Source organism: Arachis hypogaea, chromosome 2, assembly GCF_003086295.3.
Source record: "Arachis hypogaea cultivar Tifrunner chromosome 2, arahy.Tifrunner.gnm2.J5K5, whole genome shotgun sequence".
NCBI classification, from domain to species: Eukaryota; Viridiplantae; Streptophyta; class Magnoliopsida; order Fabales; family Fabaceae; genus Arachis; species Arachis hypogaea.
In genome coordinates, this window is record NC_092037.1 from 5,005,984 (window position 1) to 5,031,555 (window position 25,572).

General features: G+C 28.0%; 2 protein-coding genes across 4 annotated transcripts; one reads left to right on the plus strand and one right to left on the minus strand.

Annotated features, from left to right (window-relative positions):
• Positions 1-217: 217 nt before the first annotated feature.
• On the plus strand, positions 218-8,269 carry LOC112734139 (auxin-responsive protein SAUR32). 2 transcript variants are annotated; one of them, XR_011870509.1, is made up of 4 exons: positions 218-622; positions 745-924; positions 1,015-1,086; positions 2,719-3,465. XR_011870509.1 is itself a non-coding variant. In XM_025783357.3 (3 exons), the coding sequence occupies exon 3, from the start codon at positions 7,548-7,550 to the stop codon at positions 7,926-7,928; it is 381 nt and encodes a 126-aa protein (XP_025639142.1). In that variant the 5' UTR covers positions 311-622; positions 745-1,086; positions 7,059-7,547; the 3' UTR covers positions 7,929-8,269. The 2 variants fall into 2 exon arrangements, 1 of the variants encoding a protein (XP_025639142.1); XM_025783357.3 differs by lacking the exon at positions 2,719-3,465 and adding an exon at positions 7,059-8,269 and having other exon boundaries at positions 311-622; positions 745-1,086.
• Positions 8,270-18,891: 10,622 nt separating this feature from the next.
• LOC112734157 (CDPK-related kinase 3) lies at positions 18,892-24,484 on the minus strand. 2 transcript variants are annotated; one of them, XM_025783380.3, is made up of 11 exons: positions 23,564-24,484; positions 22,668-22,798; positions 22,375-22,416; positions 22,177-22,285; positions 21,992-22,070; positions 21,052-21,348; positions 20,848-20,957; positions 20,543-20,650; positions 20,362-20,424; positions 20,030-20,197; positions 18,892-19,552 (listed from the first exon to the last, which is right to left on the minus strand). In XM_025783380.3, exons 1-11 carry the CDS (start codon positions 24,077-24,079, stop codon positions 19,412-19,414), a joined length of 1,764 nt encoding a protein of 587 aa, XP_025639165.1. In that variant the 5' UTR covers positions 24,080-24,484; the 3' UTR covers positions 18,892-19,411. The 2 variants fall into 2 exon arrangements, with proteins under 2 accessions (XP_025639165.1, XP_025639173.1); XM_025783388.3 differs by having other exon boundaries at positions 23,539-24,408.
• Between the last annotated feature and the right edge of the window lie 1,088 nt (positions 24,485-25,572).

Sequence of the window (25,572 nt, forward strand, 5' to 3'; positions counted from 1 at the left end):
CATAGTATACATCATATAATATATAATTTTATAAATCTATTTAAATTCTTTCCAAATTTATCGTACAAATATTATCAATAAAGATTTTTTTTTACAGAAAAAATTTGTTTCATTTAATACTTGATCAAATATCCAACATAGCTAAAGTCTGAACATGATGTGGGGCCACTTCTATCCACACTTGATAAGGATTAGTAAGGGCCATTTGCGCAAACTCATGTGCTACCATATTTCTCTCTCTCTTTACATGGCTAAAATTCATTGCTCAAAATGCTCCTAATAAAGATAACGTGTCAGTAATGAAAGAGTCAAAGCAAGTTTCATTGACCTTACCTTGTTTCAGGGCATTCACAACTTCTAGACTGTCGCACTCCAAAATGACATCTTTAAAGCAACAATCTTTTACAAATTTCACTCCTAAATACGCAACTAGTGCTTTTGTTTCATGGGCTTGTACACTAAAAGAGATTTTTCATATTGTTGCAGCTAAGACAAGGTTCAAAGAGTCTCTCACCACCGCTCTAATTCCTCCCTGATCCCTCTTTCTAACTGCTGCATCAACATTTATTTTGAATAGGGAGTTTGGTGGGGCATTTCATCTGCTTCTTGATTTTGCTAGCAGGTTTGAATGTGGTGTAAACTTTTTTCTTAAATTAACTGTGCTTTCCAAAACATTTTCGAATTCTTCCATGCCTTTCTAATTTCTTCATCAACCTGTGACTCAATTCCTTTAAAAACTAACAGATTTTTGGCTCTCCATAGCTGATTTAGGAGGAAGCTAAAGAAGGACCTCTCCTTCTCTTGTAGTTTTTACATCATCTCAATTACCCATGTCTTCAAGTTTTGACTCTCTAAGACTTCGGTCCTTAAATTAAAAGGGAATGCAAACCAAAATCTTAAAGCAAAGAGGCAGTCTCTAACCAAGTGAGATTCGGTTTCCTCGTGACTCCAACATCTTGTGCATGTCAAATTTTCTGCTATTCCTCTCCTTGAAAAGTTTTTTTTTGTTGGAAGGAATCTTTGGTGTAAACGTCACAAAAAATTAAGAATTTTGGCAGAGTTTTTGTCTTCCACACTTTTTTTCAGGTATTCTCCTCCCCTCTCTTTATTTTTGGACTGGCTGAATGATTTTGATTTTGTGCTTTAATGTCATGATATGCAATTTTGACTCTGAAATTTTCATTCTTAGTTTTCTTCCATATGAAAATATCTGATTAATCTGTCCTAGGAATAGGAATTTCAATAATTTGTTAAGTTTAAAATGGTAAAAAAATTTGTTAAGATCAGATTATTTATCTCTAAACTTTATACCTCTTAAATTATACTATCAATAAAAAATTTAAATATACATTAATAGTATATTTTTATCTCTAATCTTTATACCTCATAGATTATACTAAATTGAGTGTCAAATTCTCTTGTATTTATACTTATTCGCACTATAGAGATGCCAATCTGAAACAAGAAGAACCAATACAACTTTATGTCACGTACACGATGATCCTCTAAATTTATATTTCAAAACTACAAAAAGTAATCTTAATCTCGTTTCCAAACCATCGTTAATTTCTAAAATTTTATATTGTAAAACAAACAAATAACTATAAATTAAAAACCTTCATATACACCAAATTCAATTAAAAAAAAGCATTATTTATGATAGCTAAAAATAATTATTTGTGTTTTAGTTTTGTAATGGCATTAAACATCTTCGTTCAAATTTAGTAACTCTAATTATCATTCAACAGATAAGTAGAGGTTATTGTTTAGAGATACACTTATTCATTTATTTTTTATTTTTGTATTGTAAGTTGGAGAGAGATATAGCTCACTATGTCTAGAGTTGAGTTTGTTTCACTTGGAAGGGATGAAGTATATATTGACTTCAAAAAAAAAAATTAATGACAGACACTTGTAAAGTCATTTTGACATTTAATTAAGTAAGAGTAAGAGATGAATATAATGTTATTTAAAATGAATAATGTATTTTTTATATAGTTAGGATTTTGTATTTATAGAGTGTTATTTTTTTGAAGTGGTTGAGATAATTTTTTGATATTTTGGTAACCACTCTCAATCTATTTTAAAATGGTTCTATTATAATCGAGATTCTCTCTAATTGAAAATAAGTCACATTTATTATTTTATTTAAATTTTAATTTATAGATATAATTGGATCGAATTATGACTAACAGATCAGAGTCCTGATGTTTGACCTGTGATATTTTTTAATAAAACAATTGAGCTTTTGACTTTTAGACTTATAAATCAAAATAGTGGTAGTAATAGTAATAACCCCAAACTCAACTTATTATTTTTGAAAAATAATAGCATGTTAGAGAGAAAAGCTTGAATTAAATAAAGTAAAAGAAAACTGAGAGTGATTATGAAACAATGGTAAGATATTGATATGAGGATTAATTCCAAGATCAACTTGATAATCTTGAAAATAAAGTTGGTCAAGCTTGTTATTGAAAAAGATGTTGCTTATATCAATGTATTTTTGGATGCACTTATAGTTGATTGTTTGTTTGATTGATTTCAACTTATATATGTCGTCTTGCTTTGACTGATTTCAATTTATAAATGTCGATTGTTTGGAGTGATTCCGACTTATAGGTATCGACTTGTTTAGATTGATTCCAACTTATAGTTGTCGGTTTGTTGGAAGTGATTCCAACTTATAACTATCGGTTTATTTTTGTATGCCAACTTTAGTATTTGTAACAGCTCAAACCACCCGCTAGCATGATATTGTCCGCTTTGGCACATAAGGCCTCACGGTTTTGTCTTTGACGATAAGGATGATAGCTGAAACTCCCCCACACTCACTGGTCAAAACGCGTCATGCTAGGGAGAGGTATCCACACCCTTATAAGGCATGCTTCGTTCCCCTCTTCAACCGATGTGGAACCTTACAATCCACCCCCTTAAGAGAGCCCAGCGCCCTCGCTGGCACATCGACCCGGGCTTCGACTCTGATACCATCTGTAACAGCCCAGACCACCCGCTAGCATGATATTATCCGCTTTGGCACACAAGGCCTCACAGTTTTGCTTTTGACGATAGGGAAGATAGCCGAAGCCCCTCTCCCCCACACACTCACTCGTCAAAACGCATCATGCTAGGGAGAGGTATCCACACCCTTATAAGGCATACTTCGTTCCCCTCCCCAACTGATGTGAGACCTTACGGTATTGATTTGTCATAGTTCATTTTAGATAAGAACTCTATTAGCTTTCAAGAATTGATATAGCAACAACAGAAAATAAGATTAGTCATGGTCTCGTGGAGACTATAAATCATAGAAAGATAATGATTGGCAAAGTATATATAGTTATCTCAAACCAATTAAAAACTGAGTTTGTTCTCGAATTGATATAAAGCCGAATTTTGTTCTGAAATTGATTGATAGCCGAATTTATTTTCGGATTGATTGATTAATTTTAACATATGAAATGATAAGATACATCTCGTCTGATATTTTTTTTTTAATGTTTTCTTGTGCTTCGAATCTATAACTATTCTTTTTCTAGTTCATTTAGTGCATCTTCTATGTTAGTGAACTTATTTTCGTCCTCTGCCAGTGTCACTTTGGTCGATATATCTATTGGTATAGACCAATTATGTATATCTGATATGAGATCGAGCTCTGTCATGAGGCTCAAGCTCTTCGAGTTATAGACTATTTGTATGGACTGCTTGTTTAGTTGCCTTCCCTGGTTCGACTTGATGAGTGTTCTTTTCGTATTGAATAATCAGTTGATTCCTTCTGAAATAAATTACGGAAAAAAAATTTAAAGTTTCAACTCTTTATATGCAGTAGAATAAAATATATTGGTTGCAGATTTCTCAAAATCGCAATTGTTTGTATTAGACGTATAGATCGATTAAATGGGCATTTGTTTTGGTGCATTGTTTGATATGTGACGGTAATTAACTCGACTTATAAGTCGGTATGAGCTTTGCTTTGTTGTGAAGGAGATCAGAGAATAATAATAATAATAATAATAATAATAATAATAATAATAATAATATGAAAGAAAAAATAAAATAAAATTATGTGCTATAAATGTGAAACCGTCATAGTTGAAAGTGTAAAGAGTGTGTCTCCTAATAACCTTAGCTATTCTGAATGGTTCTTCTTATTGTTCTAATGTTTGTTTCGTTTGTTTTTATTCAAAAACTCGGTCATCTTCTATACCTCAGCCCTCAATGATTTATTTATAGCTTACAATTCAACCTTGTTGGGAGAAGGAAAGAGATTGTTTTGCTCTTCCATCATTGATTACAACTTGCAAAAGAGGGTAAATAATCGGATAGAAAAAATGATAGTAGAATTAAGTAAATTTGTCATCGCAGATGGTGCCAAATGTTTCTGTCTCGTAAGCCAGAGAGAGGTATAGCTCATCCTGTCCAGAGTTAAGCTTGTCTTCATTTGGGAGAGATAAGGCATACACCGGTTTCAAGAGAAACGGCGGTGATGGCAGACACCTGCAAAGGTATTCTGAGACTCAAGTAAGAATAAGCGATGAGCATAATATTTAGAATAAAACTTTACATCCAAACAAAATACTTAACTAAGTCTAACCAAGTTGTTATAACAACTTTTCTAATCAAGTGCTCATTCTCCTTCTCCTTCTCCTTCCCCTTCTCCTTCTCCTTCTCCTTCTCCTTCTCCTTCTCCGTTACCTTCTCCTTATCCTTCTCCTCCTCTTCGTCTTTCTTCTTCTTCTTCTTCTTCCAAATTCGCATAGGTTCTTCTTCTTCCCTTCTTCTTCTCCTCCTCCTCCTCCTCTTAATTTCTTCTTCTTCTTCTTCAATGTTGCTTCTTCTTCTTTTTTTTTTCCATCATTAAATATTTTTGGTTCATTTCTTAATTTATTTCGATTTGAGGTTCACTTGATGATGCTGATAAGTATTGACTAAATTTTTTATTCCTTAAGTAATTTCGGTTTATTTCTTAGTTTAATTGAGATTCATTTGGATTCAGAAATAAATTCGATATGTTTTTATTCATGATTGAGTCTTTTTTTAACAAAAAAAAAATGAAATTATTTATTATCACTTTATTCAAGTGTATTAGATTTCATTCTATTCCATTCAATTTGTCTTCTAAGTCATTCTAACCATTGGGACAAATTATTCATCGACAACACACATGGACTATAAATGAATCGAAAATATTATTAAAGCAAAACCATTGTATAATACCAAATGAATCAAACATTTGTCCATTGTATAAATTCGAATTCAGAAACACCTGCGTTTAGAATGAACTAAAAATATTATTAAAGCAAAACTATTATATAGTATCAAATGAACCGAATGTTTATCCGTTATATAAATTCAAATTCAGAAACACTTGCATCTAGAATGAATCGAAAATATTATCGAAGAAAAACTATTGTATAATACCAAATGAACTGAATATTTATCCATTATATAAATTCAAATTCAGAAACACCTGCGTCTAGAATGAATTAAAAATATTATCAAAGAGAAACCACTATATAATACTAAATATATTGAACATTGTTCATTATATAAATTCAAATTCAATTCAAAATGTTGGTTTTTGTTAGCCAAATGTTGGTGTTGTTTGTGATTACGATAACGAAAGAGAATGCGCGAATTTAAAAAGAAAAGAGGAGGAAGAGGAGGAGGAAACGAGGAAATAGAAGGAGAAGATAAAAATAAAGAAGTTGCGTTATTGAAACGCGTGTGTGATATACGTTAGTGTGATGAAAGTGATTTTTGTTGAATTTTGACCAACTTGATTGGATTTGGTTGCCAAAAATACTTGGATGTGTAGTTGAGCTGGAATATTATTTAGAATGAATAGTGTACCTTTTATATAGTTAAGATTTTTTAGTTATAAAATGTTACCTCTTCGAAGTGGTCGAGATATTTTCCTAATATTTTGGTAACCACCTTCGATCTATTTTAAAATGATTGCATTATAGTCGAAATTCTCTCTAACTGAAAATAAAAGTAACATTTATTATTTTATTTATTAATTTAAATTATATGGAATTAGTATAAGATAAATTAAAAAATTCTAAGTAAAATTTTACACAAATTTAAAAGAGAATTTTGTATGAAAAAATGTTAAAGATATCATTATTATTTATATATCTTGTTTTATTAATTTAAATTAAAAAAAGTAGTTTCATGATGATAAATGATATTTATAACTTTTTTTTTGTTTCTAATAACTCTAAATTTTTCTCAATTCAATAATTTTTATGGATCAAGATTTTTTTAAATAAAAAAAATTAATAAAATAATAAAATAAAAAATTAATTACTTTTAAATTAAAATAATAAAATACATATTTTATAAAAATTACAAAATTAATAATAATTAATAGAGGATCTAAATTCAATCTTTATATATGGAAGAAAACGTAGCCTTCAAATCATAGAAAATCTATCAAGAAATCCATCTCTTCCTATGTGCCTCGCTTTAACTCCCTTTAAACTCCCCCGTAAGAATTTGTGAAATTTAGTGAAAATTTTCAAACTCACTTGAAATTCATAAAGATTACCATTAATCCATTATCATATCAATAGTCCAATAACCTATATAGAGAAAAGAAAAACCCTTTGATCTAGACTAGAGTCAAATCCTCTAATAAAAAATCAAAAGCACAATTAATGAAACAAGAAAGAAATTAAATACAACTTAATTACCCTTATCAAATTTTTTTATCTTATAGTACTACTAATTAATAAATCAACTATTTTCCCCAACTCAAACGGCACAAGAATCTGAACTTACTTAAGATTCCCTGTGTTATCATTAAATGTAATATATTTCTCACTTAAAATGACATCATACATTAATCTAATAATTAATCCACTAGTTCTTTTAAATAAATATTAGGAATTCAAAAAAAGGATAAGAATATATCATGATCAAACACAATCTAATAATACTAAAAATATAAAAATCAACTTGACCCAAAAGAAATTCTCTTGCTAATAATAATAACAATAATAATAATATTTTTTTTCTCTTACTAATTACTATAGCTATATATAATGATCACACAGGTGTCCATAACAAGAGAGGTAGCATCTAGTCAAGTCTAAAACCTCGTGGAGTTCTTTCATTGACCATCAAAAGATGCTCATCATCAAATCACCCACCAAGATCCAACGGCTGTGATTGAATCCTTCCCTCAACTCTTCAAAACCCAAGTGTCCCTTCTCACACTTGAAAGAGAAAAAAAAAAAGACAACAACTTGCACTCTCTCTCTCTCTTAACACTTTGTCCTATATATCTCAAAGTCTTCTTGGTTGGTAATGCGTTTCTCAATAAGCAGCCATGTCTAACAACGCCCCAAGTTCTCTAAGATTCTCATCTCTAAGCCGCCTCAACAAGAATTGCCTTGTTTTCTTGTGAGTTTCTTCAGAGAGAGAAAGACAGAGGAGGAGAGAGAGAGAGAAAGAGAGAAGTAAATTCCGAGACATACACACATACCCACATAGAAAGTTTGAATCTTTTTGGTGTGTTTTTGTTTGTGTGTTTTTTTGCAGAGATGGGTCATGGAGAAAAGATCAGTCCAAGGAGCTTCCATTTGCATCGCCACCTCCTCCAACATGGTGAGAAGAACAACAACAACATCAACAACAGTAGCAACAAAGTGTTTAAGGATGTTATTCCAAAAGGGTTTATGGCAATAAAGGTAGGTCAAGGTGAAGAACAACAAAGGTTTGTTGTTCCTGTTATATACTTCAACCACCCACTCTTCATGCAATTATTGAAGGAAGCTGAAGAAGAGTATGGTTTTGATCAGAAAGGAACCATAACTATACCTTGCCATGTTGCAGAATTCAGGAACGTTAGCGGCTTGATTGATAGGGAAAAGAGTTTCCATAATCATCATCATCATCACCATGTTGGTTGCTTTGGTTTTTAGTTTGATGATGATGGAAATTAAAGAAGGGAAAAAAAAAGGCCTGAAAATAATAGAATAAATATCATCATGACCAAAAATCATGGCTTCTTTTCATAATGATTTGGTCATGTAAATGACTAGTTTAATTTAGGTTTTTTTTTAATATAATTTTTTGGTTTTTTTTTTTTTTTTGCCTATGTTTATTTAGGTATAGATAGAGTGGGATGAGGAAGACATAACAGAATGTTGGTTCTTCCAATTGTAGCTACTTTGGTATGAGTTTGATCTTTGATAGGGAACTGTATAATGATGAAAAGTTAAAAAAGAAAGAAAAAAAATGTAGATGCTTTTCTTTTCTTTTATTTCTTTTTATCTTCATAATTATTTAATTTCTTTAGTTCTTTCTTTCTTTTCCTCTACTTTCTATCTCTTAGAATTTTTTTCATGCCTTGGAATAATTAGTACACTACTCTTTTGGAAAAGAAAGGAAAAGGATTGGAAAGGAGGAATTGATGGGAAAGAAGTAGGACCAAATAATTGTGTTATTTTATATTTTATTTTATTTTATTTTATTTGTGATCTTTTATTTTGAGTCACTGAATTATCCTTAACCAAACCAAATGGTACTTTTTGCCAGAACAAGTACAATAGACAGTAGTAACTACTAATAACAAAATCCAAATAAATGCCACATCCCCTTGCTTTTTTCATGCCACTTTCTTCTCTTTTAAATATAATTTAATTCTTTGTTTAGGGTAATGCTGAATAATCAAGAGATGCTAAGATAAATGATATATGCAAATCAAATTTGAGCACTCTTCTATTTATGTTGATTTTGGATTTTCCTCTTCCTTTGCATGGATGGTAATTAATTTATTAGTGCCTTTATTTCAACCAACCTTAATTTGTGCCTTATCTTGTGAACTTATGTGTCCATAAACAAGTAGAACATTGGGAAAAGGGAAAAGAAAAATTGAGGTTTAATTTGCATGAAAAAAGAAAAATAAATTATATATTATGAAAGTACAACCTCTTGTTGTTATTATGAGAATATTCATCCTCGGTAACAATAACTTATTCTTTAATAGGAACTTATTTTTTAAATTAAATAACTGTTTAAATTCAATAATAATAATAATAATAATAATAATAATAATAATAATAATAATAATAATAATAATAAATTATTTTTAAATATTTCTTTAAGAAAAAATATTTAATGATATACTCCTTATTAATTAAATAAGTTTTAGTTCTTTATTTATTATATTTTATATTAATAATTTAAGTTTAGAGTTTAAATTTTAGGATATTTTATTTTTTATTTCTCTTTTTTTATTTATTTTAATAATAAGTTAATTTTTAGAGAGTGATATACTCCTTAATTTTTTTTTCAAAGTGTATCAGCATTCACAATAAAATACCACCAAGATTTTAAATTGTTCTCACTCACAATGGAGCGATTTGAATACATATAACACACCTTCTAACAAATAATCTAAACCATCCCCCAAAAGAAGAAAAGAAGAAGAAACATCTAACAAAAACAAATAGAGTACCTATAGTTGGATTATATTTTAGAAGTGTATAAGACACAATTCAATACAAATAACACTCCTAGTAATACAAAATCCACCAAATTAAATATCAAATCTACTAATGATAAAGCCAAATAACTCTTTTGGCATTGCCATCAAAATTAATATTCTCCATATGTATTGTCAGAAGTGATCAGTACATAGTAGTATGGACCATTTCATTTGTTGTGAGTCTGAGATCTGAATGAAACTGAATCACTGAGAATTCTTAGGAAGGGGTGACAATTGAATTGAAACATTGCTGAGATTTTTTTGGACTATATAATGGAGAGGTTATTAAGTGTTTCAAAAATATTAATATTTCAGTAATTTTAATCATTAATTTATATTATAAAATATATACTTAATTATTTTATTTCCTATATAATGTTGCATTTATTATTATTATTATTATTATTATTATTATTATTATTATTATTATTATTATTATTATATAGTAGGAGAGTGTGTGTATATGTATATGTATATGTATATGTGTTGGTATTTGGATTACATTAAATTGGGTAGGTGATGGAGAGAGACAAACTGAAGTGCCAGTGGGTGGGTGCATGACTTCCACGTTTGGTAAGTGTTATGATGTTTTTATATGATGCATATCAAGGACAATAATAATAATAATAATAATAATAATAATAATGAGGCACAACAATTATTTTTATTTTTATTTTAATTTTAATTTTAGTAATTCATTTACAATAAAAGAGTAACCTCAATAATCTTATTACTCTATGTTCCCTGAATGTTGAAACTCAAAACAATAGAATAGATCCAAATGGGGAATAATAGTTCTCGGAAAATTAGACCCTTTAATTTGGAATTGCATTTAATTCATATACGTGAGTGATAGTTCAGGAATATCATAGATATTTTTATTGTCATCTCTTGGATGTTACTGTGTGGAATAAAATATATTGTGGAATGTGGATTCATACAACATTTTATTAATAATTGGGATTTAGGAGTATATGGGGAGTATTAAAAGATATTTAATTGTGTGTTTAATTTCCTCTATTTTGATAAATGTCAATAAATTTCATTTTTAATTACTGTTTTTATTGATTTCTTAACTTTAAAATTTGTATAGTTATTTAATTACTCATTTGGGCTTTATTTTTATTTATACAAATTTTATATAATAGTAAATATTAAATTATTATTTTTTAATCAATGTGTTATTATTTATTAAATTCACTTTTTTTTAAATATTCTAATCAGTGTATAAAAAAGTGTTACACTATTTTTTGTGATAAAATAAAATAGTTACACTATGCAACAAGAAAACAAAAGATATTAATTTCTGTCATGTATATTGAAGACTACAAGACACTTCAACCCCACATAAAAGAAAGAGGTCCACTTTGCTCTCTTGAACTTTCAATTTTCGGATTTTTCTTTTTTCAAGTTTATACGGATTTAATTGCTGTATATATATATGTTTTAACTTTCTTCTCCATAAAACGATTCAAAGAATCTCACGAAACTGTGGAAAAACATAAATAGTGCTCATCATATTGAATTAATTGTTTTTGGGTTTATACATTCAATTTCAAGTGATCTTGTTAGAGATTCCGCATTGCTTGGGGATGGATAAGGATATTAATTTGTCAGATAATTTTTATCCTTATAGATAATTTTTTTACGTAAAACTAAAAAAAGCTCAATTTTTTATTTGGAGTTGAATTCCCTAAAATTTTATTTAAAATTAAAGTTTATCTTATAATTTTTAGTACAATAATATTATATGCATATAAAAATTAGTTACTAAATTAATTTTAATATATTTGTATATAAATAAATATGTAATATAAGTTATTTTTTTAAAAGAACAGATAAATTAAAAATAATACTATATAATCAGTAAATATTTTATTTTGGGTTAGTTATTTAGTTAGTAATAGTTTAAACCCATATTTATAGGAGTTTGTATAGAAAATATATAATTTACACATATATATTTATCGGAATTTATACATATAAATTAATATAATTTAAATCTATATTTTTAAAACTTATACACATAAATTAATAAAATATATTTATTTAAGATAGTTTAATATTTATATTAGTCAAATGATAGTAAAATTACTAAGATTATAATGAAACCATTCTCTAAAAAAATAATAAATAATTATATATTTAACAAGACTAATACAAATAGGTAAAATTCTATAATAAAATTTTTTACAGACTCACTTGTCACGTTACTTTATTTTATTAGTTGGAGTATTTGCAGATAATGTTCAATCTTTCAAATTTTGTATTTTAGATAGGCAAGTTTAAATGTAATAAGAGAGATGTGTATAATAAATCTCGCATCAAATTAAATATATCTAACAATAACTTTTATAATTGTAGGATAGTTTTCTTTTCACTTTTGAACTAATAATTTTTTTATTGAATTAAACATTCTTAATTCTAGTATATATATATATATATATATATATATATATATACTAGTAATTTTATTTTATTTTATTTTTTCAGCTATTAACTTGCATGTATAAAGTGCACATCCACTAGAGATTATAGAAATTAGAATCCAATAACCGATCGTTATCCCGAAAATACAACCTCAGAAAAATCTGTGGTGACAAAAACGCCGATTCTTGCTTTTAGTATTGTCAAATTGCTCAGAAAGAATTAGAATGGTTCAACTGGATCAACAAGGGAAAAAGAAAACATAAACAAATAAAAAGGAAATAAGATAAAATTTTTAAATACAATAAAAAAAGATAAAACTCTTTGTATATATAACGAATTTCACACTTTTTTGTTGTTGTTGAGATATGATTATGTATTCTAGTAAATTGGTTTCAACTTTTGAGATGATGAATCCCTCAACCTAACAATAGCTTAGTTAAGACTTATCTTTCGCTTGAACTACTTATTATAAACAAAAAAGTTGAAGTGTGATATATATATATATATATATATATATATATATATATATATATATATATATATATATATATATATATATATATATATATATATATATATATATATATATTGTGTGTATGTGTTCTTTTTTTTTTAATTTTAGTATTTTATGTTAACATACGATAATTATGTAAATATTGTTAAAATTAAAAATATATTTTTAATATTTTAATAATATTTATTTAGCAATATTTTTTTTAAAGTATTGTTAAATAATAAAAAAACGTTACTTTAGTTTTAGCAAAATTTTTTAAAATATCATAGTCACTGTAGTATAAATATATTAAAATAATATATTTTTATATATATAAAGAGAAAATAAATTTTAATATACGTGTAAACTAGTTGACAATTCAAAAATACAAATTGGTTAGGTCTGGTTGCTTTCTTTAATTAAAAAAAATAGGGTTTATTGATGTTAATGCTTGTGATAAGTAATATAATTATGACATTATTGTATCCTATTGATGGTTCAACTATTGTCATTATTTACATTTTTTATAACAAGTCAACTAGTTGACCATTTAAACCATCTAAATAGTTACTTGCTCGCGGGTTTGGATATGAATGAATGAATTATTTCAATAAAAAGAAGAAGTGATGTCATGATTTTAATAGGATTATGACATTAGCATGTGGAATGGGTCGAATATTTGGTGTAATTTAAGATTAGTATCATTTCAGAAGGAAATTTAGAAAAAGAAAAGGGTAGATTGGTTTTTGCACCAATGGTTTGAAGATTATGTGTGCGAGTCAACAAGTCAACTATATCCGATTTTTTACCTTTCCTTTTCACACTTAGTTGATGTGAGAAAGGAAGAAATTAAATCAAATTTAAAGTGGAACGGAATTTCAATCAAAGTGAGTGTGCGGCCTCCACTCCAATACCCTTATGCCACTTTAATTTGGAGATGATTTTTTATTGGAATATAATACACACTTTTTACTTTTCTTATCTATTTTTTATGGGTCTAAATGAAGAATTGTTCAACGTTTAGAAAGTACATGGAGTATATAGATATGGCTTTTAGGATAACTTAATTTCCATTATTATTATTATTATTATTATTATTATTATTATTATTATTATTTCATAAAATTACTCACGGAAGAGGTTTTTTTATTTTCGTAAAATTTTGTATATATCCTCTTTTTTTTATTTATTTCATAATTAATAAAAAGAGACAAATAAATAGTTATATCTTTTATATGTTATTTATGTAAGAATAATTTTATTTTTTTTGAATTACTTAAAACTTTTGTGCAGATTTTCTTTCTCTCTTTTAATTTGTCTTATCTAAAGTTGATTTTTTGGGATCAGTCAGCCAAAGATTTAATGTACCTCTAGATCTTTAGGTTATAAAAATTTTGATATTATATTATAATTTTTTTTAATTTAAATTAATAAAAAAATATATAAATAATTATATCTCTAATAATAATGTCTTGTTTTTTTAGAGAATAATAAAGATTAAATTATAAATTTTTTAATAAAAAAAGTTTTAATATTGTCATTGAACTATTTTTTTTAAAACTTAAAATTTAAAAAAAGATATACATAAATAATTATATTAAAAATATAATTATTTATATTATCTTTTTTTTATCAGCTTAATTAAATTTTTAAAAAAAGTGATATCATAATGTTAGACTTTTATATCCAAAAAATTTAAAATTTCATATTTAATAAATTTCAAAAATAAAATAAAAAAATATAAAAAAATTAAAAATTAAAAATATTAAATATAATTATTTATATTATCCTTTTTTATCGGCTAAAACTTTTGAAAAAAATAATTGTGGTATCAGGACAGATTATAACCTCCCAATCAAGTGGTATGGTCATTCTTTTGGCATGTTCTTAGATTAACACCATGAGAATATCATTATTGTAGATATCCAATTAATTTAGCGGTGGTTTTAGTGTTCCAATGTGTTTCAATGTGCCTCGTGCATGTATTGTTTCTATATGTGCTGTTATTGAATCTTCATTCTGCAATTTATGGGAAACTCAAATCAATGCCAAAAGCTTCACTCCCTAAAAAAATTATATCAGTTTTGATTTATAGATACATACTTAAAAAAATAAAAAAAAAGAACAAAAAGATATTAAAGTATTTGAAGTTGATTGTATCTTGATTCATATACTTTGAGATTTTAGGGTTTGAACACCTAACATGGTAAAAATGATGGAATTAAAATCTAAAATATAATTAGTTTTTATAAAATCACTTATATTAAAAAATTCAAACTCATAAGGAGTTACATGAATATATATAATATATATGTACATAAAATCACAATACAATATACTCATCATCATTTGGCCACATTTCACACAAAATCAATTCATGCTACATAGCACCACCTTTTCTTTCTTTCTTTTTTAATTTCCCTACCTTTTTTTTATCCAAATAATTACCAAAAAATAATTAACTAAAAAAAACCTATATCATTCTACTATATAGGAAAAAAAAACTACCAATTAATAGGCTTAATATAACAGCGATATTTTTGTTATATTCCTTCAAAGCAATTTGGGTTTATAGATGAAAAATTGGACCACATAATAAGATGCTCAAGCTAAGTTTTTTTCTACGTACCGATCCTATAGCTTCAACTAGTCTAATGAAAGAAAACAATTCTGGGGTCCTTATTATACGTCATTTCATCACAATTAAGGCACTCATTATATTCTAGAGTACCAAAAAAAAAAATGATAAATCAGTTGACAAAATAGACTTGAGAATATATATATATAGACCAAAATGGTATCTAAAACTATGTATCGCTCATAAAACGAATTTTAAAAGATGTTAATGGTAAATAAACTTTAAAAAAATTAAAAATATGATAAAAAATTAAATATTAAATATATATTTTAAAAATAATTTTAGAGATCAAATTTTGATGTAATTTTTTTAATTATTATTAAAAAATATTTTCATCTTTAAAATTTGATAATTTTTTATCAAATAAATTTAAGAAAAAACATTTTTTAAAAATAAAAAAATTTAAAATAAATCAAATTTTGTTCCGAATTTTTTGTGCAGTTTTTAAATATTTATTTAAATGTTACTATAAAAATTTAGATATAATAAATAAACCTTTTCTTAAATATAAAAAATTTTTAGTTACTTAAAAAAAATATAATGTTTATTAATTTTTTTGTTATATTTTTAAATTATTTAGAGACAATTTTGTCAATAATATTTTTTATTAAGAATTTTTTATCAATAGTTTAATCTTTTGAGTACTAAATTAATAGTTAACTATATATTTATACTTTAATTCTTTTATCATGCATAAATTTAACAAATTAGAACGCACAAAAGCATGTAATCGAGTTTGGAATGAGAATTGGTGTGAAAAGGAATAACCAAAACTTGTTGCATGTCAAATATCATTATTAGAGCCAACAATCAGTAGTTAGCTTAATTGATATTTGATGCGATGGTGATCAATCATATACATTTAATTTAGACACAGTCAATAAAAACAAAAATAAACATCTTTTCACAACATAGATAATTCTATTGTTTTGAAATCTTTTTAAATAAAAGGTGTTATTCATTATTTTATTTAGTAATTGAAAGTGTCTCCTAAACTATACGAGTTATATTACATGTACACTAAAATTAGCACTAAAATTAGCTATTAGTATAAAATATATGTTAAAATATAAATACACATTAAAAATAAATTAAATTACATATATATTTATATATAAATACATTTGTGACTAATTTTAGTAACTGATTTTAATGTATAAATAATATTTTTAAAATTATATCATTTTGTTAATGAGTATTTTAATAAGAGCACTCTTTAAAAAGCCTTAAAATTAAATCAAATCTTTTTTTATATATAAAAAATCTAAAATTTTCCATCATTAAATACATAAAAATAAAATATAAGTGTATTAATGCAAACTATCGTTAGCAAAGATCTAAAATATTATGCTAACAAATCATTTTTCAATAAAAGTTTTTATTTAGAAAGAACAATATTATATAGTCAGTAAATATTATTATTTTTTATTTGTCAGTATTTATTTAGTTAGCAATAATTTGCATTTATATTTATTATAGTTTTATTATACAAAAAATATATAATTTGTATATATATATATTTATTAGAATTTACACATATAAATTAATACAATTTATATTTATATTTTTCATAGTTTACCTACATAAATTAATAAAAATTATTTATTAAAATAATTTAGTATTTATACTAATCAAATAATGACAAAAAAATATAAAAAATTACTGGTTCTAAGAATATTTCATTCAGAGAAACCAAATCATATAAAATTGTGCCCTTAAAGTATAATTAGGATAAAATTAATTTAATATTTTCTATTATATCATACAATAAAAATAATAATTATCAAACTCTTAATTAAATGTTAAATAAAATATATAATACAATTTTTTGAAAAAAATTATTGTAAATGCTGAATAATTTCAATTTAAATTGTTTTTTAATCTTCAATCATCAAAATTGTAGCTGCTATTTAGATTATGATGCATCTTTTTTCTTTTTGTTATTTTAAATTAAACTAATATATATACAAGAACGGATATAAAAAGAGTGAGTAATAGTCTCGGCCTATGTAATTTAATAACTTTATATGAATTATTTTTTACTATGTAATGAATTTATATCAAAATTGTTTCGTTTACTAATAATTTTTACTTAACTAATTTAATATTATACACTTAAATTTTTATACTTTTTAAATTTGTTTCTATATACTTATCTTTATATTTATTTTTAAAAAATTTGTTTGTTTCTTTAATAATATTAGAATATTAATATATTTAATATCATATTATTATATAAATATTAATAATAACTTAGATAATTATGTTTTAGTAATTATAGATATTTTAAATATTTTTTTATAAAAAATACATATTATATCTAAATTACTTTTACGTAATGAAAATTATTATAAAAAATAATTAAAAATTCATCTGAAATTCGAGTCTCCGTATTAATAAAATTTCTATTGTACCACGAACATTTTCAAGATCGATGACGAAGGTCTAGCAGACAGGAAAATTTTATTTAATGTTCTTGGTCCGCACATGAGTCAAATGAAGAAATTGTGTCGGTAAATTCAGCCAATAACACTAAAATTGATGATATATGCATATCAAGAAATTAAATAAGCAAGATCTTCAAAGTTAAAATTTTTCTCCCACCTGAGATAAAGGTTGTTGAACTTTTACCATCAATGTGATACACTAGAGGAGAAATGTAAAATTGTGGTACAATAGAAAAGGATTTCTTCTAATATAATTTTTTTATTTTTTAAAAATAGAAATTATGGACAACGATTTTCTTATACAGTTTTTATATTTTTCAAAATAGAAACTGCTAACAACGATTTTTCTTTTATGAAATCATTGGTCGAGATTTGTGCTTTACAGAAATTGGTAGTGGTAATAAAAATACTAAAATAGAAATTTTAAGAAAGGTTACACTAAAATTTACATATAATTTATATGCATAAAAAAAAGTTTGGAGAGCACTGCCTCCTTTTCCTTTTATGAGGCTGCGCCGCTGGTAATTTATATATAAAAACATTATATATGGTTAATAAAAAATGTTATTATGAAGATATGCTTATAATTCTGTGTAATATGCTCTAATTGGTCAAAGTGTAACTTTAGTCACCAACATTAATTGATTAATAGTTATTTGTGACGATTGTATGCCACTAATGGTTTTGGAAGCTCACTTTCTGTTGCAATGGAGGCCTAGGCTAGTAAATTTCAGTTACTATAGAAAATGGGAAAGCAGTCATATAAGTCTCTTTGGGTAGCTCACTTTATTTTATTTTATCGCAAATTGATTTCTTGCAAACGGGAGTTGACACATGCTACAATTTTTTAATTTCATTGTCTTATGTTTTTGTATAAACAAAATTTGCTCAATTTTTAACAGTTTTTGTTTTTATTTAAAAACAATATATAAATGTTATAGGAAGAGGGCCTTTATATTGTTCACAATTTTTTTTCCTTTTTTCTGAATTTGAGTTTGCCACTTTGCATGCGCACTTTTTAGCCTTCATTATTCGACCCAAAAAACAAAATAAGACAAAACCCTCCACTTTTAAGCCCAATTATTTTATTACTAGTTTCCCAAACAATATAGTCCTTGATTTTTTGTCTATACACAAAACACAATATTATGTATACACAAAAAAATAGTTCCTAAATCAATCACTTTATATAATAATATTAAAATATAAAATTTATATTAAAAATAAATTAAACAATACTTATTTATACACATATATAATGACTAATTTGGTATATAATGACTAATTTAATAATTAATTTTCAGATATTTGAATCTGAATCTTTAATTAGTGTATAAATTCAAGAACATAAACATTAGTGTATATAGAGTACCATTAACATGTATCATTGTAAGAATAAGGCATTGAATTGTCACATGTCACATTGTAATAAACTGGATTCCTAACAAAGTAAGCATTCACAAATTAATGAATACTCATGGACTAAGATCCATGGAGACATAAATTTGCAAATGAGAATTAAAAGGATTTGACATATACATGTCCCCAAAAAACAAAGGAAAAAAGATTTGACATATAATTGAATCTACTTTCCCTATACATTTATACACAACATTATTTACCCTGGAAGAAAATTTGAGAAAAAAAATTTCCATCTATAATTTTCTTTTTTCATGCCTCATCATGAAAACTATATTGAGAAATACTAGGGATTATCAGAATTTACTTTTTTTAGTCATCAACTTAACCATCCACTCAATTCCTTTAGTTTAGTTCTTTTAGTCTAATAATTCAACAACATACTTCTAAACATTGATAGCTAACTGATGGTCAAAAATAATAAATTCTGATAACCCTCTAGCATTCCTCAACTATTTGTATATCATATATGTCAAAGCTAAAAAGGACTAACGGTGTTGTCTAGGGTTTGAACTACGAGGAGTGACACCATGCAAAAATTTTGTATATCCAAGTAAATTAAGCTTTCCATCACTATTTCGTATCCAATCTCTCAGAACTGAATAAGCTGAAGGACCTAGATTCAATTCCTGTGGCAAAAAAAAATTATATATATATTAGAAAAATATAATTTTACCCAATTTTTAATCAAATTCTTATAATTTAAATTTATAATTATGTATTTGTATTGCTAAAAAAGTTAAAAAATTAATTTGGTCCTTACAATTTAAACACTTCTAGTTTGTCTTTAAACTATACAAATCACCCTTTTCAATCTTAGTTAAAATATTGTGACAAGAAAAAGGGAATTTATGCTTGATCAGTGATCACAAAATTAAACTAGAGAGACTTGATTAGAAATGTTCAAATTTCAAGGACCTGATTGAAAATTTTCAAAAGATACAAAAATCTTAGTTAAAACTATATTGACTTCCATCAAAGTGTTTTTTTTTTTTTGTTTCTTTACAGTACTTCCCAACCCGATAAGCCAAGGACTAATCCATTATTTAACAAGGTTGGAAAAATGTTAGAAGATTAGTGTAAGAAAAGAATGAAATAGCACTTACTCTTGCTAATTCTTCAACTGAAATTACACGGTTACCCTCTCTCTCAAAGTGCTCAAAAGCATTGGAAGCAATATCTTCCCACTTTTCAAGTGATTCCAATTGATATATGCTAACTGCAGCTGCACAGAATTCTTCAAAGTCCATCTTTCTGTATGCAAGTGGTTCCATCTATATATGAAATTGTTCAACCAAAGTTGTGTAAGATTCTTGGTATCAAACTGTTAATCCAAAATCATAACCACCCAAGGAACATTTTCTTCCACAATAATGTTGAAAAAAGAAAGAAGAGGGAACTTGAAGATTATTTTTTCTCAATACAATGAATGCCTCACCGCGTGTATAATATCAAGAACCTTTGACTCCCTCATGGCATCGGTTGCATGGCGTATAAGGGCCTGCAAAGTTTGCTATGAAACTGAATCATAGAACTAAAAGGTAGCTAAGCATTGACATACACATACAAGAAGAGGAAGATAAACTTGAGAATTTAAGGAGTGAAACAGTAGAGATAACCATTTTGAAATTGTCGAGTAATACGTGGCCGTCTCGATTTGGTTCCAACAATTTGAATTGCGCTCTAAGATAGGGAAATTCGTCTTCTGTCAAAGCCTTTGAAAGAGCCTAAACGAACAAAGCCGTAAAGATGAGTTAGAATACAGCACAAAGGTAAAAGAAAATCGAAATCTACAATCATCTAAATTTTTTTTAGAATCAATTAAATTCGGTATTTAAGCTATCTAAATTACATCTTTAGGTGCAGTCCTTCCCCAGATCCTGGGTAACACGGTATAAGCATATTCAAGGAAATGAAGTAATACCTTTAATGCTGCACGTCTGAATGGTGTTGCGTGTATATAGGACTTCACTAGTTTATAAACTAATATATCGAGAGGGATGGCGCGGTTTTCATCCCTCAACCAAGGGTGAGCTGATGGAATTACACATTAATCAGTTCACAAATTCAATTTCTTACAGCATTATTAAATGCTGGCATATAAAAAAACGAAGTTATGACAACTTACTTAGAGCTTGGACGGCTGTCATTCTTTTCCTATAGTCCTTGTTTAGGAGCCTCTTTACAAAGTCCTTGGCCTCCGCAGACACAGAAGGCCAAGGTAAATCTTCGAAGTTAGGATCAGCTCTGAGCACTGAACGGAAAATTCCAGATTCTGTTCGTGCCCAGAATGGTCGACTTCCACATAACAAGATATATGTAATCACACCGATACTCCATATATCTGCTTCCACACTATATGACCTGTGAAGTACCTCTGGTGCAACATAATATGCACTCCCAACAATGTCATTTAGTCGTTCGTCTGTAATTAATACACATTAATGGAAAATTAAGAAGGATCAGTTTCGAATCTACAAACATCCAACTAAGCATAGGAAAGTTAACAATATTCGGTAGTAATTTCATGAAAAGGCACTATCTAGTGTTGTATATCATTAATAACTTCCTCTACTTTTATGGTATCTGTTCATTTATATAGTGAGATATTTATAATCAGAGTTAATGACACTTAAAAATTTTAAAATGACGATATACAGAATCCCATTTTAATTTTTAAGGTGCTGCAAAAATTTTTGAATAACATAACATGACCAAAACCAGCAATAGCTGTTGACAAGATTGTGACTTTAATTTTCAAAGCCCATGAACAGCAAACCTATATTATTGGAGTATAGTTAATCGGATTTATTGCACTTTATTTGTGACACGGTTTCTATCACACTTGGATATTGTAATCCAAGCATGGGTGACTTCTGGTTATTAGTCTTTGACAAATTTTTAAATGCATTTAATGCACATCACAACAGGAACATTATGCAAATGTAATCAGCATCAATGAAATAGTGCATTTAGTAGCAAGTTGCCTATCTAACATAATAATGGAATAAGAGATTGCTTCGCAAGTAAAAGGAAGAAAAAGAATTGAGAATCACTATAATTGTTACCTGTCCGGATGAAATCCGATAAACCGAAATCGATAAGCTTCATATCAGCATCTTCACTTTTTGAAGTAAAGAGGAAATTCTGTAACATCAATCCCATAGAAACAATCAACCACCATATTTCACATTCTTATTTTAACAACATGATAATAAGAGAACTTGATGGGATTAAGATTCGAAGCACGAACCTCCGGTTTTAGGTCACGGTGCACGACGCCCTGAAGATGACAAAAAGCAACTACGCTTAGAATCTGCAAAACTATAGCTTTGGCATCCTCCTCCGGATACTTTCCTCCCCTAATTGAAATTTACATCATTCAATAAAATCGAAAGATAGATCATATCAGCTTGAAAGTTGCAGCAAACATAACTAATAGAAATCTAACCTTGACAAAATCCTGTCAAGAAGCTCCCCGCCTTCACACAATCTAAGACCAAAAGAAAAAAAAAAAAAAAAACAAAATTTAGAAAGGCCATTTATTATAATGCTACAACTAGAAGACGCGTAATTGCATATTCGAAGAATTTAACTATAACTTGACAATTATCATGTTGTTGATCTCATTAGAACCTTATAATGGTGAAAAGGCCTAGAAGCAAAGCATTCACTTCTCTATTTCTAACTTGAAACACCAAATACTTACTACAGATAATAATTAAAATAAGATAAACAACATACTCCATTACTATGTACACATTGTTGGCATCCTCAAAAGCATCATGAAATTTGATCAGATGCTTATGGCCAGATAGAGCTTTTAAGATCTTCACCTCTCTCCGAACATCTTCTATTGCTATCGCCGTCGTCATCTGCCAGAGAAAGCTTATTAAGACTACAGGAGTTGCCAACTATGCATTTTGCAAAAGAAGGGAAAAAATATGGATAATGTAACATGGTAACCGCCAATAATAATTTCACTCGGGCATGTGAAGGCCTAGAAGATATAATAACGAAAAAGTGAAAAACCGAAATACTCTTACCACAGGACAGGGAGTTAAAAAACTTGAAGAAACTTCTTCAAGTGAAGAGAAAACAGCACATCATTCTAGGATCATATTTGCTCAGTTCGCACCATGACAAATCGACATACCTCAAAATTCATCCATGGAGTTTAATTTTCAAGTACAGAACAACAAATTTCAGAACTTCAGACAATTTCATAATCATTTCGCAGTTCAGACAAACGAACAACGAATAACTACTATAGAAATGAGAATGGATGAACAATACACAACTGTAACAGCCTAACGATCTCACGGATGGCCGGCAATGAATCTAGTAAAGACTAAATTAAGGGCCAGCAAATATAAACCAAAATTGTCAACTAAAAATGCCATCATATTCTTCATAAGAGGCCAGAGCAATCAGAGTGCCAACTAGCTGAAACAATGTGGTGCCTCATTCCAACAATTCTTAGCATTTTTAACATCTTCCATACAAATTAGCACAAGCCAACACAGAACATTGATTGATTAATAATTCAAACATATAATCTAATCTATGCTAACACAACTAAATATAAACATTTAGATTCAAATTAAAATCGTACCATGTAATTGCAATTGCAATTGTACCTTAGACTTGGAAATGATTTTAACTGCTACAGCTTGGTCCTTGAATTCACCTTTCTTACACCTTGCATAACAAGTATGACCAAAATGCCCTTTCCCAATTTCCTTCCCAATCTCATACTTTGCACCAAAATTCTTTCCATATCCAAACCTCTTATCCAGCACCTCCTCCTCTTCCTCCGCCGCCGCCACTCCCTCCTCCGGTATAGTCCCCTCCTTTGCCCTCGCCGCCACCGCGCCTCGCCCCAGTCGCTTCGCCAACGACGCACGAATATGCTTCGCGGGAGACGGAGGTGGAAAAGGCCGCCGGAAAATCCTCCTCGGCGTCGCTGTCCTAGCCGGAGACGGTGTCACGCCACCTCCGTGAGGGTAAGGGCTCCGCCACGGCGACAATAAAGCTCTCGCCGGAGTGTTCTTCACCGAGGGCGTGACTGACGGCGGAGGAAGGTCGTCGGAGCTGGGAATCGCGGCGGCGTCAGTTTCCGGCGAGGGATTAGTCTTGCCGTAGCACTGCCCCATGATTGGTGAAAAGTTTGCGTAATTTTGAAGTTTTTTCCACCGGCGGTGTATGTGATCAGAGTAAAGGAGTCAAAGTCAGCACATCGGAGGGTTGAAGAGCGTTCTCGGTGGATCAGAAAGATCTGAACGGCGGATCTGGTCGGAGGAAAGAATGAAAGCGCGGGAATTAGTTTTTGGCAGGTGAGGTAGAGAGAGAAAGTAAAGAATGTTAGTTTTTTTTTCAAGAGAGAGAGTGTGAGTGGCGACAGAGACAGAGGCCGAGAAAAGAGAAGAGACCAAGGAAGGTCTGTTGTTGAGTGTGTTTGAGGCTTTTGAACAGAGTGAGTTGTGAGTGTGACATAATACTATTTTCTTTTAAAGGGTGGTTGTAGACTAAAGTGTGTAGGGACATATAATTTTGAGGGCAAATGACTAAAATCAAACATGTGAGTTTTAAATTTATGGAAATATCACTTTTGCATATTGTATATGTAATACATTTTTTTATTAAATTATATAAATTGTGAGAGGAGTTTCACAAATTTTAAATGTATATAAACCGTTATATTCTTTTAGTGATTTATATTAATATACAAAATGACTAGAAACTACAATAGGAATCTCACATTTTCTGTGTATGTGTTTTTTGTTTTTGGTTGAATATTTTTACGATCTGAACCATTAACTTTAGTGTAATTTTCACTAGCTTCATTATACTTGTTTTTTACCATATTTTCTCCAATTATAACCATCTTTCGAGAGGCAGAGCAAGGAGGCAAAGGATTAGGATCGACAAGGGTAACATTGTTCTAAAATTTAAAAGAAGAATAAGAAGCATTATTGAAATTCTTTTGATCAAGTGGCAGAGAATTTAGCCAATGAAATAAATCAGTAGTTAGAAAAAATATAACCTAAAAAAAATAACATCCCAGATTCTAAAAAAATTGATCTTTTGATAAAATTGAAACAGCTTAATCAAAAGAATCATTGAAAAAATTAACAAAAAATATAAAAAGAAGAAAAAAGCGGAATAACTTAGAATTGGAGAGCATAGGAGAACTAAGCAATGTAGTAGGACTAATGCTAGAGGTATAATGATGCATGGTGATGCAAAGTAAAAAGATAGAGATGGAGAAACAAAAATAGTCGTGATTTATGCACATTTCACATCTATACAACAACTGCGAGATCCTCAACTGCGGTTTCAAGTCATTTTGTATATATGTGGGACGCCTCTTACAATTTATATAATTTAATAAAAATTGTATTTACGTATACAATATGCAAAAGTTATATTTCGATAAATTTAATACCTAAATAATTTATTTTAATAATTATTTTAGTCTTTAAAATTTAAAATTTATTATATTAATTCTCAAAATCTAATTTTTAACATTATATTAATCTATAGACACTTTTTAACACTAAAGTGGCAAAATGGAATATCGAACATGCTCTAGTTTATCATGCTAACATAAGACTAAATATCATTTTATTTTAGTGTTTAAATAAAG

What these genes read in the sequence shown, in the direction of transcription:
- LOC112734139 (XM_025783357.3), top strand. Translation starts at nt 7,548, where the DNA reads ATGGGTCATGGAGAAAAGATCAGTCCAAGGAGCTTCCATTTGCATCGC.
- LOC112734157 (XM_025783380.3), bottom strand. Translation starts at nt 24,079, where the DNA reads ATGGGGCAGTGCTACGGCAAGACTAATCCCTCGCCGGAAACTGACGCC. An exon ending in ATCGGATTTCATCCGGACAG is followed by an intron (nt 21,349 to 21,991) that starts GTAACAATTATA and finishes TATTAATTACAG; the next exon opens with ACGAACGACTAAATGACATT. An exon ending in GACAGCCGTCCAAGCTCTAA is followed by an intron (nt 20,958 to 21,051) that starts GTAAGTTGTCAT and finishes TAATTCCATCAG; the next exon opens with CTCACCCTTGGTTGAGGGAT.